The following is a 14,639-nucleotide window of genomic DNA, read 5'->3' as shown; positions in this document are numbered from 1 at the left end:
ATCGATTGATCCTACTGCATCCAAGCAGCATGTGCCGGATTCGACGCTGTGGTGGCGACGACTGTGCCACTAGAGTTGCTGCCGGAGATCGCCGGGGCAGTGATGGTGGCCGGAGGACACATGAGTTTGCCATCTACATGGCCGAGGAGGCCCTGACCCCTGAGAAAGGGAACTAGTTGTGTGCGCCAAAATAGATAGTTCCAGGCTGTTAGTTTTATTGAAACGAAATGGTGGGCACGGGAGAGGGAGTTCGTAGTGGTGACTGGAGCAGTCACGGTGGCCGTGACCGTGCGCTTGGAAGAATTCGTAGACATCCGTAAGGGTGGAGGAAGGAGAGAGACAACCTATCGCTAACTAATACCATATGAGAATTCAAATCGTATCATAAAACTCAAACTATTACAATAGAGTACTATAACACTAAGGACATCTAAAACTCTCCTAGACTATAGAAAAGTTACAAACATTCATTCTACTCCATACAACTCACTAGCTACACATTAATACAACAAATAATAACTAATATTTAATATAACTCACAATGCTAGCAACAACCAAAACTGTTTTTTTTTAAATAAAACAAATAGAATCAGGGTGGTCGCTCTGAAGCACCCAGATGGCACATGTGAAACTCTTTTTTTTTTCCTGTAAAAATCAAGTCCTTGCCGGAGAAAAATTTGAATAAAAACCATTGTCTCCATCCGTAAAAAAAAAACCAACGGTTCAATTTTTATTTTTATCTACAAAATTTTCTCTAAAAATCATAATTGAGGATGCTCTAAAACAATTTGCGAAATTTAAAACATAATACCAAAATAGCAAATTTGGGTGATATATATATATATATATATATATATATTTAAAAAAGTCTTATTTCCTTCGTCTACATCTCTTTCTCAATTTCTTTGAGTCATTTCCATTTTTAGTCCTATTGTTATTGGGGCATTGCCAATTTTAGTCCACTTCATTAATTTTTGCCACATTGTGACCAGTCTTATTTAGTCATTGCCACTTTTAGTCCACCGTTAAAATTTTTGTCAAATTGCCGTCCAAAATAGGGGTATTTTTGGTCTTTTCATGCTTTGGTCATCTCCTTTACCCTTTGTAGTGGTTTTCCTTACATATTTTCATCCAATGAAGAGGTCCAGCGAAAGCCATGGCTTTGAAATGTGGCTCACATGGCTTTCGCCGGACCTCTTCAATGGATATTTGACCAAAAATACCCATATTTTGGACGGCAATTTGACGAATATTTTAACGGTGGACTAAAAGTGGCAAGGACTAAATAAGACTGGTCACAATGTGGCAAAAATTAATGAAGTGGACTAAAATTGGCAATGCTCCAATAATAATAGGACCAAAAATGGAATGGAAAATGACACATTTTCCCCCTATGTTATGTGCTTATAGCACTTTTCCCCCCTGTGTTATTAAAGTGGTAGTTTTTTCCCCTCAGTTATTTTAAAAGTGGTAGTTTCCTCCCTTGTAATATTAAATTGACATTTTTGCCCTTAAAAATAACCATTTCATTTATTTTTATTCTCCAACCAATTATTACTAATATGTATGGAAGATCACAGTTCGATACGAACCTAATCGAACACTGTAACAATTGAACTTAAATAGTATAGACGGTTACGGTTACGATTCAGAATCGAAAAAATAAAATAAAATAATTGTTCAATTTAGACTATTTTAAATTAGAAATAAAATTATAAAAATAAATAAATAGATAAGTTTTGATTATCGGAATTGGAACCAAACCGTACCGATTTATCAAAATAAGTGTTTGATCATTTTTACTATATATGACTGTGATTAAGTTCCGGTTCACGGTTCAAAAATTATTTAATTTTATTTTTTCGGTTATGAATCGTAACCAGAACTGTCCATACTATTTCGGTATGATTGCTACAGTGTTTGGTTAGGTTCGAACCGAATCGTGATTATCCATACCTATAAGTAATAATTTGTTGGAGAAGAAAAATAAATGAAATAATTATTTTTGAGAGTAACAATGTCAATTTAACATTTCAGAGGGAAAAACTGCCACTTTAATAACACAGGGGGAAAAAGTGCTATAAGCACATAACGTGGGGGAAAAAGTGCCATTTTCCCAAAAATGGAAATGACTCCAATTTCTTTCAACTAGAGATCTAAAGAAAAATGAAGAGTGGTGTCATCGGAACCTTGGTTTTTCCGGCATCTTGTCGGGTTCTCGTCTGGTATTGTGAAGACTGATAGAGAGGAGAGAAGTAAGGAAAAGACAGATGGAGGGGAAGCGTGAAATCGGAGAAATAAATCATAAGAGAAAACGGAATCAGTGTATAGTGATGATCCCAGAGATATAAAGTGGGATAGAGCAAATCAGAAAATTCATTCTTTTCTTATTCCAGAACACCAAAAATCAATAATGATCATCAGCCCTCCTCTCAAAACCCCCCAACCAATCTCTTCCTATATTTCTACTGCACATTCAAACAAAAATATTCAGAATGAAGGAGCCGACATCTCAACTGCCAAATGACGTCCCTCAAATGTTCGATGAAATGTCTGACCCAAGTTTAATAAATACAAGCACACAAATATTCACTGTCATCAATTATGTGCTCTGTTTATTTTCGAAGCCTGTACAGTAATAGGAACACAAAGGCTCAAGAATCATGGCTATTTGTGACTGACAAAGAAGAGGAAGAGGGTGTTGTGGGAGAAAATGCAATGGGGAGACAGTAATGATGAGTGCACTTTGGATCATGAATGGCATTGTTTCTTTGGATGTCGAGTTTGCTGCAAAAGATACAGTACCTGCCATGGAATTCTGTATCTTCCTCCTCATCCTCAATTTCGTCAGAGTCTTCAGTGAATTCTTGAATGGTTTCCTCTGCCACAACTCTTGCACCATTGTACCTGATATAGGTGAACCCATAAGTTGGAAAGATCTGCTTTATGAGTTTTCTGAGCTGCATATCACACCATGTTCTCCATTGTTTACTGAACCAGAGAGGTGCTATACCAACTGCCATGCCTAGTCCGAATCCCAGGCCAATAAATGTGAATAGCCAATCAGTATCTGAGTTGACAGTTGAAACTGAGTTGTGAGGAGTATGCACCGGTGTTGGCGATGGTGTACAAGTTATGTTCAATGGGAATCCACAAAGTCCAGGATTATCACTGAACGAATCTTCTGAAAAAGTTTGAAACTGATTGCCAGTTGGAATCTTGCCTGAAAACTCATTTACAGATAGATTCAAGACTTCAAGATAAGTGAGTTTTGTGAGCTGCACTGGGATCTCTCCACTCAACTGGTTAGCTGAAAGGTCTAGAGATTCAAGCTGTGTCAAATTTCCAAATTCTTCAGGGATTTTGCCTCTGAGAGCATTGTGTGAAAGGTTGAGAAGGCGAAGAGAATTAAGAGCCCCAACTGAATCTGGTATATCCCCATCAAACTTATTGCTTGAGAAATCAATGGATGTGAAGATTCTGAGAATTTTCACAAGCTCCACTTCCAGTCCTTTCAGGGTTACTGTCACTGTGTCCTGATAATGGAAATCATTAAATTGCGAAGCAAATCCAATATGATTTGGCAATGAATCTTCGTTGGCTTTCATTCCTGTCCAATTTAAGAAGTATCCGCTATCAAGCTTACCAGTGAAGTTATTGGAAGAGATATCGATGATTTGAAGATTCGGCCAGCTCAGATTGACAGTAAGACAATGAAGCTCTCCAAAGAACTGGTTGGAGTGCAGGACTAGGACACCCAAGGTGGATGAGCTCCTCAAAAAACATGGAAATTTGTCTGCAATTTTGTTGTTTCCAACATTCAAAACCTCTAAGGATTTGCATTTCACTAGGGACCCTGGCATCCGACCTGCTAAGATATTTCTGCTCAGGTCTAATGTTTTTAATGCAGAGCTGTCCGGAAATTCATCTGGAATAGTGCCATCAAGATTGTTTCTCCTGAGATTCAGTACGGCAATAGAGCTAGAATTCATCAAGCAGGATGGTATCTTCCCAGTCAAGAGATTTTGAGACAAATCAAGAACTTTAAGCCAACTAGAATTGCAAAATGAATTTGGAATTTTCCCAATGAGTGTATTGTTTGAAAGTGAAATGAAGACAGCAACAGCAAGAGAATTTCCAATTTCATGCGGAATGACACTGCTGAAATTGTTGTCTGAGTAGTCGACATAGATGGACAATGCTGGTGGGATTGGTACATTGCCTTGAAGTCTGTTTGAGTGCAAGTCAATTACTGTTAGACTTGTATTAATTCTGTAAGGTTCTTCCAAATTCTCCAACAAATTATAAGAAAGGTTCAGAAGAGTGAGACCTCCATTGCCGACTTGCCAAATCCAGTTTGGTATTCTCCCCTTAATTTGATTGTCTGAAAGGTCTAATCTTACCATCTTTGATTGATTTCTAAGATCTGGAAACTTTTGCACCTTACATGAAGCCAAATTCAATACTCTGAGGGGAGAGGGGAATATGGTTTCATTACTGTTTGTTGTGTCAACAGTCAAGTTGTTATAAGAAAGATCTAGTACTCTTAGATCAGGGAGCTTTTCAATAACATTGAATTGCATCTTCCCACTAAAGAAGTTGGAAGAAAGTGATAACACACTCAGCTTTGGAAGTTTGAAGAAAGACTTTGGGATGGATCCATTTAGACGGTTACTGCTCAAGTCGAGTGTATCTAATTGAGAAGCAAATGCATTAGCAAATAAATTGACTTGGCCTTCAAAAAGATTTTCATTGAGGTAAAGGCTTTGGAGTGATGGGAGGGAAAACATATATTGGGGAATTTGCCCACTCAATAAATTGGACCCTAAATGAACATATTTCAGTTCTGAGAGGCCTTTGAAATGTGAGAAAGAAAGTGGACCTGTTAGAGCATTGTGAGAGAGGTCTATGTAGACTAGTTTCTTTGACTTCTGGAAAGATGGGAAAGGGCCAGTGAAGTTGTTTACAGAGAAATCCACATATGCCAAACTTGTAAGGTTTGCCATTGAAGTAGGTATTGACCCAGTGAACTTGCATTTGGAGAGCTCTATCCTAGACAAGTTGCGAAGATGACCAATGGAATCTGGTAATAAGCCTGAAAAGTTAGTGAAACTTAGTGATACTGTCTCTAAGGATCCATTCTGTTGTAATTCTGGGAAGCCACCACTAAGATCCTGATTATTTGACAGGTCCAGATGATGTAGTGTTTTTAGCTGTAAATTTGCTTTTGGAAATTCTCCCTGCAGCTTACATTCACTGAGACTCAAGGTTGTCAAATTTGTAAAATTTGCCAGGAAATCTGGAACTGCACTGGACAGATCATTCTTGTCTAGATAGATGGCAGAGAGAGAGCGAAGTTTCAAAAGGGAAGGATGTATAGGTCCAGAAACATGACAATTTCGCAAGCTCAAGACTCTTAAATTAGGTAAAGATGAAGACAAGGCTTCACACCACTCACTACCTTGAGATGAGATATTAACACCATCAAGATAAACTTCTCTAAGCTCAATTGCATTGTCAAACAATAGCTTTAAGTTGGGATTCTCAAGTTTTAGTGGCCGACCAACTACAAAACGTGTTGAGAGATCAAGAGTAACCAACCTTGTCAGCCTTGATATTCCATTTGGGATCTGCCCACCAAAACCAGCTTCTGACAAATTCAGGCACCTCAAGTTTGTAAGATTATACATCTGTACAGGTATTGGAGAAGAGTTGAAAAAGTTGAAACCCAAATTCAGCTCCTCAATATACTGAAGACTGAAAAGGCTGCTTGAATTGTCAATGCTGACAATTGTTTCATTCTCGAGACTCAAACCGATCACACGACTTAATTTGTCACATTTCACCCCATGCCAGTGGCAACAATCTGTGCTCTGGTTCCAGTTTGCAAGTTTCTTGGTTGGATCCCCCGACTTGATCTTTAGGCTATTCCTCAACTGCAGCAACTGTGATCTTTGATCATTCGGGCATTGGCCGGATATAACAGTGATATCTATGCCCAATATTATTTGCAGTAAGGATATCAAGGGAATCCATGAAAGGACGGAAATTTTCATCTCTAAGAATTTTTCGAGACACCCATACGCATAAAAACCAAAATCTTTGTGGAAATATACCTCACCAAACTTAACTTCTGTTTGGTATGGTAGCAACTTATGTGGGAGAGAAAGAACTAGATACAGAGAAGGATAACGAAAACGAAGAAGTTTAGAATCAACGGCTGGAGATAACAGATTCAGAGAAAGGCTAAGGAAACTGTACAAGTCTTGAACTAATGGCTGCTGGAGAAAAGAGATGAAGATAGAGACTTGGGAAAATGCATAGGAAGTTTCTTAATCAATATTGTGGAATGGTGAATTGTCAGATAATGAAATATGCTCCAAACCAAAACTGGCGTTTGTAACGGCATTGTTACGCGTTTGATATACGCCCTTGTGTTTTTTGTATTGATGACTTTGGGTCTGTGGTATAAAGTTAGATATATTCATTTATGAATCGCATGACTTTTCCATTTTGATTGAACAATAGAGAGTACTACCCAGCCCTACTTGGTTGCTGGGCCATTGAATTTTTGTCTGTGTTTCATTGACCAATGATGTTTTCACTCATCTGCATTTGCTTACTGTGCACAAGGAGCTCCTCATTTTAAGAGGTTGCTCTCAAACTGCCGCTGATGAAACTAAATCTCAGGTCATTGTTTCCAAACATTACCCTATGACCAACTGAATTGCTCATGCGAGCTACTTTTCGTATATTGATAGTTACACTTTTGCTTCAAAATAATTTTAAAAAATTCAAACTAAACCTTTAAATATATGCAAAAACTTGTGTCAGAATATCCATAATACTAATCAAGAATAAATTGTTTGTTAGTTTGTTACTTATAAGAAAAAAGTGTAATACTTTTGAAAAAAAAATGTAATCCTTTTTAATCAAAAATATTACATTTTCCTTTATAAGTAACAAACACTTTATTTCTAATTAATATTACAATTTTCAGCATAATTATTACATTTTTATTTTGACTTGACCTGTCTCACAGATAAGAATTCATAAGAGAGTTTCACAAGGGATTCATTCTTAAATATAAGGTTAGATTAATGTAATCCTAGTTATGTTTTAATTAGGGCTGTTAGCGAACAGAGCTTTCGACAAACTACTCGTGTTTGAGCTCAGTAAGCGTTCGTTTATGTTCGTTTATTAAGGTAAACAAACATTAACAAACAAAATTTAGAGCTCGGTTAATAAACGAACAGAGTCTGAACAGTGGTAAGCTCGTTTGTTAAGTGTTCGCGAACAAGCTCGTTTAGTGTTCGTTTAATAATGTTCACGAACGTAGCTTATTTCTTTTTCACGAACAAATTGTGTTCACGAACATGTGCAAGTGTTTGGTTATTAAGTGTTCACGAACGTGTTCATGAACGTAAATGAACATGTTTGTGAACGTGTTCGTTAACGTTAACGAACACGTTCGTGAACGTGTTCGCGAACGTTAACGAACACTAACGAACGCTTAACAAACAAACACGAAATTAACGAACACGTTCGTGAACGTGTTCGCGAACGTTAACGAACACTAACGAACGCTTAACAAACAAACACGAATAGAATTTCCAAAACCTTAACAAACGAACACGAACACGAACACGAACACCCCAAAATCCTTAACAAACGAACACGAACAACCTCTGTTCGTTTATGTTCGGTTCGTTAACCGCCCTAGTTTTAATATACACACGTTTAATATACACACGTGAAGATTTGAGTACCTCATGGGTAAGATTTTGTTCCAAGTTCCCATGCTACTTAATATCCTTAATATGGGCTCACCTTTATAACTGAGTAACTATACTTTGACCATCCATAGGTAAATTTTACATTGATCTAATCGCTTTTGTAATCATGTTTAAGAGAAAATGGAGCTAGATATTCAAAAATCACTTTACATCAAATTTAAAATTGATTCCAATAAAAATATTAATTTTGTATTAAATAATGTAATTTTAAAAAAGAGCTATTCCACTTTTACATTTATTAAATTGAATATTACAAATTCACATATTTTACCATAAATTAATTAAATAAATTCATATCAAATAATATAAATTTTGATTTATATAATAATATTCTCTTTGAAGGGAAAATAATAGTTTTGATCCTCCAAAGTCTAACAGTAGCTAAATTGTCAATTTAATTCTGCAATTATATGTGCTATCAAATTTGGTCCCCGAATTATAAAGGTTTGTAAAATTAGTCCGTGAGTTAATAGAAACGTTACTTTTGACTTTTAAATGTTCAAAATTCGCCAAAAACTTTGTGATTTAGTGGCACCCAGTTGCACCTCCACATCGGAGGAGTGGGTATCGAGCTTCAGNAACAGAGTCTGAACAGTGGTAAGCTCGTTTGTTAAGTGTTCGCGAACAAGCTCGTTTAGTGTTCGTTTAATAATGTTCACGAACGTAGCTTATTTCTTTTTCACGAACAAATTGTGTTCACGAACATGTGCAAGTGTTTGGTTATTAAGTGTTCACGAACGTGTTCATGAACGTAAATGAACATGTTTGTGAACGTGTTCGTTAACGTTAACGAACACGTTCGTGAACGTGTTCGCGAACGTTAACGAACACTAACGAACGCTTAACAAACAAACACGAAATTAACGAACACGTTCGTGAACGTGTTCGCGAACGTTAACGAACACTAACGAACGCTTAACAAACAAACACGAATAGAATTTCCAAAACCTTAACAAACGAACACGAACACGAACACGAACACCCCAAAATCCTTAACAAACGAACACGAACAACCTCTGTTCGTTTATGTTCGGTTCGTTAACCGCCCTAGTTTTAATATACACACGTTTAATATACACACGTGAAGATTTGAGTACCTCATGGGTAAGATTTTGTTCCAAGTTCCCATGCTACTTAATATCCTTAATATGGGCTCACCTTTATAACTGAGTAACTATACTTTGACCATCCATAGGTAAATTTTACATTGATCTAATCGCTTTTGTAATCATGTTTAAGAGAAAATGGAGCTAGATATTCAAAAATCACTTTACATCAAATTTAAAATTGATTCCAATAAAAATATTAATTTTGTATTAAATAATGTAATTTTAAAAAAGAGCTATTCCACTTTTACATTTATTAAATTGAATATTACAAATTCACATATTTTACCATAAATTAATTAAATAAATTCATATCAAATAATATAAATTTTGATTTATATAATAATATTCTCTTTGAAGGGAAAATAATAGTTTTGATCCTCCAAAGTCTAACAGTAGCTAAATTGTCAATTTAATTCTGCAATTATATGTGCTATCAAATTTGGTCCCCGAATTATAAAGGTTTGTAAAATTAGTCCGTGAGTTAATAGAAACGTTACTTTTGACTTTTAAATGTTCAAAATTCGCCAAAAACTTTGTGATTTAGTGGCACCCAGTTGCACCTCCACATCGGAGGAGTGGGTATCGAGCTTCAGTGAAAGCAATACTATCTTGTAACAGAGTCAAAAAGTTCAAAATTCCAACCTTTCAACAATGTTTTTATAAAATTTGCAGCATTCTTCTCTAAAGAGTAACTAAAATACATTCTCTAAGATCGATGTCAAATTAATTTTATTGGTGAGAAAAATACTTTAAATTCACAACAAAAAAATTAGTATTATAAATTTAAGAACTTGAATATGTAATAGTCGAGATTTACATTTATTTCACATCGGAGACTAATATTACCTATGGTTGAAAAAATCGCTAGGCGCTTGGGGGCGCTTAGGCGCCAGTGTATTTTTGCTTAAAAAAATTTGTTTAAAATTTTTTAAGACTCGATAATTATAAACTATTTAATACTTTAACAATTAATACTAAAATATTAAATATTAACCTAAAAAATATCTAGAGTATGAACAATTTAGAATTATTTTGCTCAAAACGATGTTGTTTTGAGTGAAATAACCCATTTAAAAAAGACAGGAACAATCGCCAATCGGCCGACTAGGCGACCGACAGTCGCTGCCTAGGTGGCCTAGGAGTAGGCCTAGGAGGTCCACGCCTAGGCGGCGCTTAGGCGGTCTAGCCAGGCCGCCTAGCCGGCTAGACCACCGATTATGGTGATATGCTAGGTGGCCGGCCATCGCCTAGTGCCTAGGAGCCGATTAATCGGTGCCTTGGCAGGATTTTTGCAACAGTGATATTACCACAGATAACAACTTAATGTTTAAATGTGGAAATACATATAGTTAAGGGATTAAATTTATTATTACCCAGTGTGGCAAAAATCCCGTCTAGGTGCCAATTAATCGACGCCTAGGCTAGGCGCTGGCCGGCTGCCTAATAAGCGTCACCTTGATCGCTTAGGCGCTGATTGCCTAGGCCGACTAGGTTTCCTAGGCACCGACTAGGTCGCCTAGTTGGCCGGTGCCGATTAGCTATTGTTCTTTTTTTATTTTTTTTATTTAAAAAAAGAGTTATTTTACTTAAAACGACGTCGTTTTAAGCGAGATAACCCTAAATTGTTCAAACTCTACATGTTTTTTAGGTTAATATTTTAATATTTTAGTATCAACTATTAAAGTATTAAATAGTTTATAATTATTAGTCTTAAATAAATTAAAACTTTTAAACAAATTTTTAGAAAATAAAAATTAAAACAAAAAAAATACATGGGAGCCCATTAATCACCGCTTAAGCACCCCTGGATGCTTGAGGAGCACATAGCAATTTTTTCAACTATGTCCATAATTAGAGGGCCAAATTAAAACTGATGTTTTCCTTTTCAAAAACAACGAAGTAACAAAGAAATTGAATTGAGTAGTCCGTGTTCGTGTGGGGATTAAAATGAAAGTCTTTGTTCCACTTAATTAAAATGGGTTATTAGTAATCTTATCTCGCTGTTGACTTGACTAGTCGACTCAGAAGAGTCTTGCAAATACGGAAGTCTTTGTTGGAATGTTGGGTCTCTCTATTTTGTCCCTCTTATGTGTGGAAAACGCTATTGGAATTTTTAAACAAAAAGTTTATTAAGCATTTTATGAAATCCGTGGTCGTGTCATAAATATTATAATTTTTATATTAATTAAATACTCGTGAATTGACGATTTTATAACACATTAATCAAATAATGTCATTTTAAATAATAATAATAAAAAAATTTAATAAAACACTCATCTTTCTCCTATAACTACCCATTTAGAATTGTAACTTAAGTATCACTATACTACATAATATGGTAGTTGACTAATAAAAATAATATTGATTTATGCAACATCATTTATATTTATGTTAGCAAACTTCTATGTAAAGATGTATTGTGTTTAAATCTTAATTACAGAAGTAGTGTAGTTTTAAAGTTACTTCTCAAATTAAAATATTCTTTATTCGGGATAGAGTCAGAAATATTGTTGGTCGTGGTGAAAAAGATAAGAAAAAAGCATTAAGAGAAATATGTGAATTTACATAGAAAAGACTAGTATTTGGATGTGAATATGTGATAGAGACTATAAAGAGAAAAGAAGAAAAAGAAAACATTCTAAAAGATATAGGTAATATAGGAAAAATAAAAATAATAAATCTTATTATAAGCAACTAGTTTTACACGTGCATTGCGCGAATAGACAAATGCCAATGTTTATATTTAAATAAGTATTTTAAAGTATATCAATGCAAGATTATATAGGATAAGTTCATACATAGGTAATTGAATGTCGAATTATAACATACTAAACACAAATAGAGTTCTAAAGGTACTCGTACACTAATACACCCCGTCAAGCAGACGGTGGGGAAGGTACAACGCCTAGCTTGATACGCAAATCGGCAAACTGTGGCCCATGCAAAGGTTTAGTAAAGGTATCCGCAACTTGATCTTTAGTAGAAATAAAATTAACCTTCAGCTCACCAGCAACCACACGTTCACGCACAAAATGATAATCTATCTCCACGTGCTTCGTTCGTGCATGAAAAACAGGATTAGCAAACAGTACATCGCTCCCAGATTATCACACCAAAGAACAGGAACATAGTGTAGAGATAAGCCAAGTTCCCGAAGCAAAGACTGAATCCAGACAACCTCTGCAGCCACATCAGCTAGAGCCTTGTACTCAGCTTCAGTAGAGGAATGAGCAATGGTACGTTGCTTCCTAGAGACCCAAGAAACCAAGCAGGAACCAAGGAAGATAGCAAAACCAGCAGTATAGCTCCTATCAATCTAACAACCAGCCCAATCAGAATCCGAGAAGGCATGAATAGTAGAGGCCAACGATCCAGCCAACCGCAAACCAAGATCAAGGGTCCCCTTAACATAATGAAACACCCGCTTCAAAGCAGCATAATGGTGCTGAGTAGGACGATGCAGGAACTGACACATGCGATTAACAGAAAACGAAAGATCAGGATGCGTAACCAGCATATACATCAAGGAACCAACCAGCCGTCGATAGGAAGATGGATCATCAAGCAAAGAATCCTCAGCAATACTAGACTCCGAAACAGACATAGGAGTTGCCAACGACTTGCAAGGCTCCATGCCAGCCTTACACAAAACCTCAAGCATAAACTGACCTTGAGACAAAATAACGTCAGAGCCCGAATAAACAGCCTCAATACCAAGAAAGCACCGCGGCTCGCCAAGATCACGGTTCTTAAACTCAGAATTCAACTTACACATCAATTCATCAACCAACACTGGGTTACTACCCAGCAGCAAGATATCATCAACATAAACAAGCACATACCCATGAGACTCACAAAAAACACAGATAAATAAAGATACATCGGTCCGCGAAGGACGAAAACCAACAGTGAGCAAAAAAGCATGCAGACACATAAACCACGCCCTAGGAGCTTGTTTAAGACCATACAATGACTTCTCTAACTTACACACATGGCTAGAAAGAGTAGGATGAACATAACCTGGTGGCTACCTCATGTACATATCCTCTGTGACATGCCCATTAAGAAAGGCATTGTGAACATCCAGCTGAGGCATAGTCCAACCACTGGAAACCACAAAAGATAACAAGTGAACGGTTGTGGGCTTGACAACTGGACTAAACGTCTCATAATAGTCCTCACCTTCAACCTGATTGAAGCCCTTAGCCACTAGCCTTACCTTATAACGCTCAACAGTACCATCTGATTTACGCTTCACCCGGAATACCCACTTGCAACCAATGACATGCATGCAAGAGTTAACATGCACGAGCCGCCACATTTGATTTCGGAGAAGAGCATTGAATTCATCATCCATAGCAGCCCTCCAATCAGAGGACTTAACAACCTGAGAGTAACAAGTGGGTACCTCATTACCCATATAAGCCACAAGAGCAGTAGGAGGAGGGCGCTTCTGTTCGACCGACCCAACGTTCTTGACGTGGGCGGCATGTGGTTCTTCCAATGTCTCATCGTTTGGTCCTTCGGAGTACCACTTGCGCTGCACATTGGATCGAACCAAACTAATACCAGATGAGAGATAGATAAATGTATTCACGTATGTTCAGTAGTCTTATTAGTTGACAATTACACAAAGGAAGATAATAATAATAAGTACAAGAAGAGTCCTACTATAACATACTAAACACAAATAGAGTCCTAAAGGAACTCCTACACTAATAATAAATGTTTGCAACTTTGTAAAATCGATGGTCTAAATACTTAGTCTAAACAACAATTAGAGAAAATTCCTTTTTTTTTTTTGGGTGTAGCCCATGGTTTCCACCGTCGAACACAATGACTAATTTCCTTACTGAATTGTATGCACTTCTATTGGGTGGGACAACTAACCTGGAGATTTAAGGTACTCCATATCCAAAGCCAATGATCGAAACCTTAACCTTTGGTTAAGGATGAATGAGTCCATTCTACTCAACCACACCCGAGGTTTTATAAAAAGTTATTTAAAATATGCATGCAAGTTGCTATGTTAAAATGGGGATTAAAAAAGTGCTAATGAGTAATGACACTTTTGATGCTAAAATAGATATGACAATACAAATTAGCCACTTTATTATTTAAGTGATTGAATTAATATTGCACAGAATACGTCAAACACGTATACGGTATACCTGCGTCCATTTAACGAAATATGTCATTTGAAGTACTTAAATTGTCACATTCATGTATAATTATGACCACATTGGTCCACCTCTATAATTAAAAAATAATTTGACCATCTTTATCTGTTATAGAGGCTAAAAATGAAATTAGTCCAACAAAAAAGAAAGCATGCTGGAAATTAAATATCACTGCCCAATGAAACAAAGACAAAATTTAATGCTCCGTTCTATAATAATTATCAATCCAGATAAATAGAAAAGTCATGGGATTCAGAAAAATTGTATGCCTGGTCAGGAGCGGACCCAAAAAATTATTTAAGTGGGAATTAAGTTTAAATAATGTTAAAAATGTCAATAACAAAATATCAAACACTCATAATAAGGTTCAAATACAAAATGCAATATAAATTGCAATATAATGTTTTTAATATACTGCATATAGTTAAGGGTGGAGCCAAATATATATATATATATATATATATATATATATATATATATATATATATATATATATATATATATATATATATATATATATATATATATATATATATATATATATATATATATAT

The 14,639-nt window shown here is 36.0% G+C and overlaps 1 protein-coding gene across 1 annotated transcript; it reads right to left on the bottom strand.

Moving 5' to 3' along the window:
• Positions 1–2,355: 2,355 nt before the first annotated feature.
• LOC115999723 (receptor-like protein 7) lies at positions 2,356–6,329 on the bottom strand. Its single transcript, XM_031239614.1, has one exon. It carries the CDS (start codon positions 6,054–6,056, stop codon positions 2,655–2,657), a length of 3,402 nt encoding a protein of 1,133 aa, XP_031095474.1. The 5' UTR covers positions 6,057–6,329; the 3' UTR covers positions 2,356–2,654.
• Between the last annotated feature and the right edge of the window lie 8,310 nt (positions 6,330–14,639).

The sequence above is a fragment of the Ipomoea triloba genome, chromosome 12 (genome assembly GCF_003576645.1).
Source record: "Ipomoea triloba cultivar NCNSP0323 chromosome 12, ASM357664v1".
NCBI lineage: Eukaryota > Viridiplantae > Streptophyta > Magnoliopsida > Solanales > Convolvulaceae > Ipomoea > Ipomoea triloba.
Note: the sequence above shows the minus strand (reverse complement) of the source record. Positions and strands in the feature narration are given on the sequence as shown.

Excerpts from the sequence above, each read along its gene's own strand:
- LOC115999723 (XM_031239614.1), bottom strand. The coding sequence starts at position 6,056 with ATGAAAATTTCCGTCCTTTCATGGATTCCCTTGATATCCTTACTGCAA.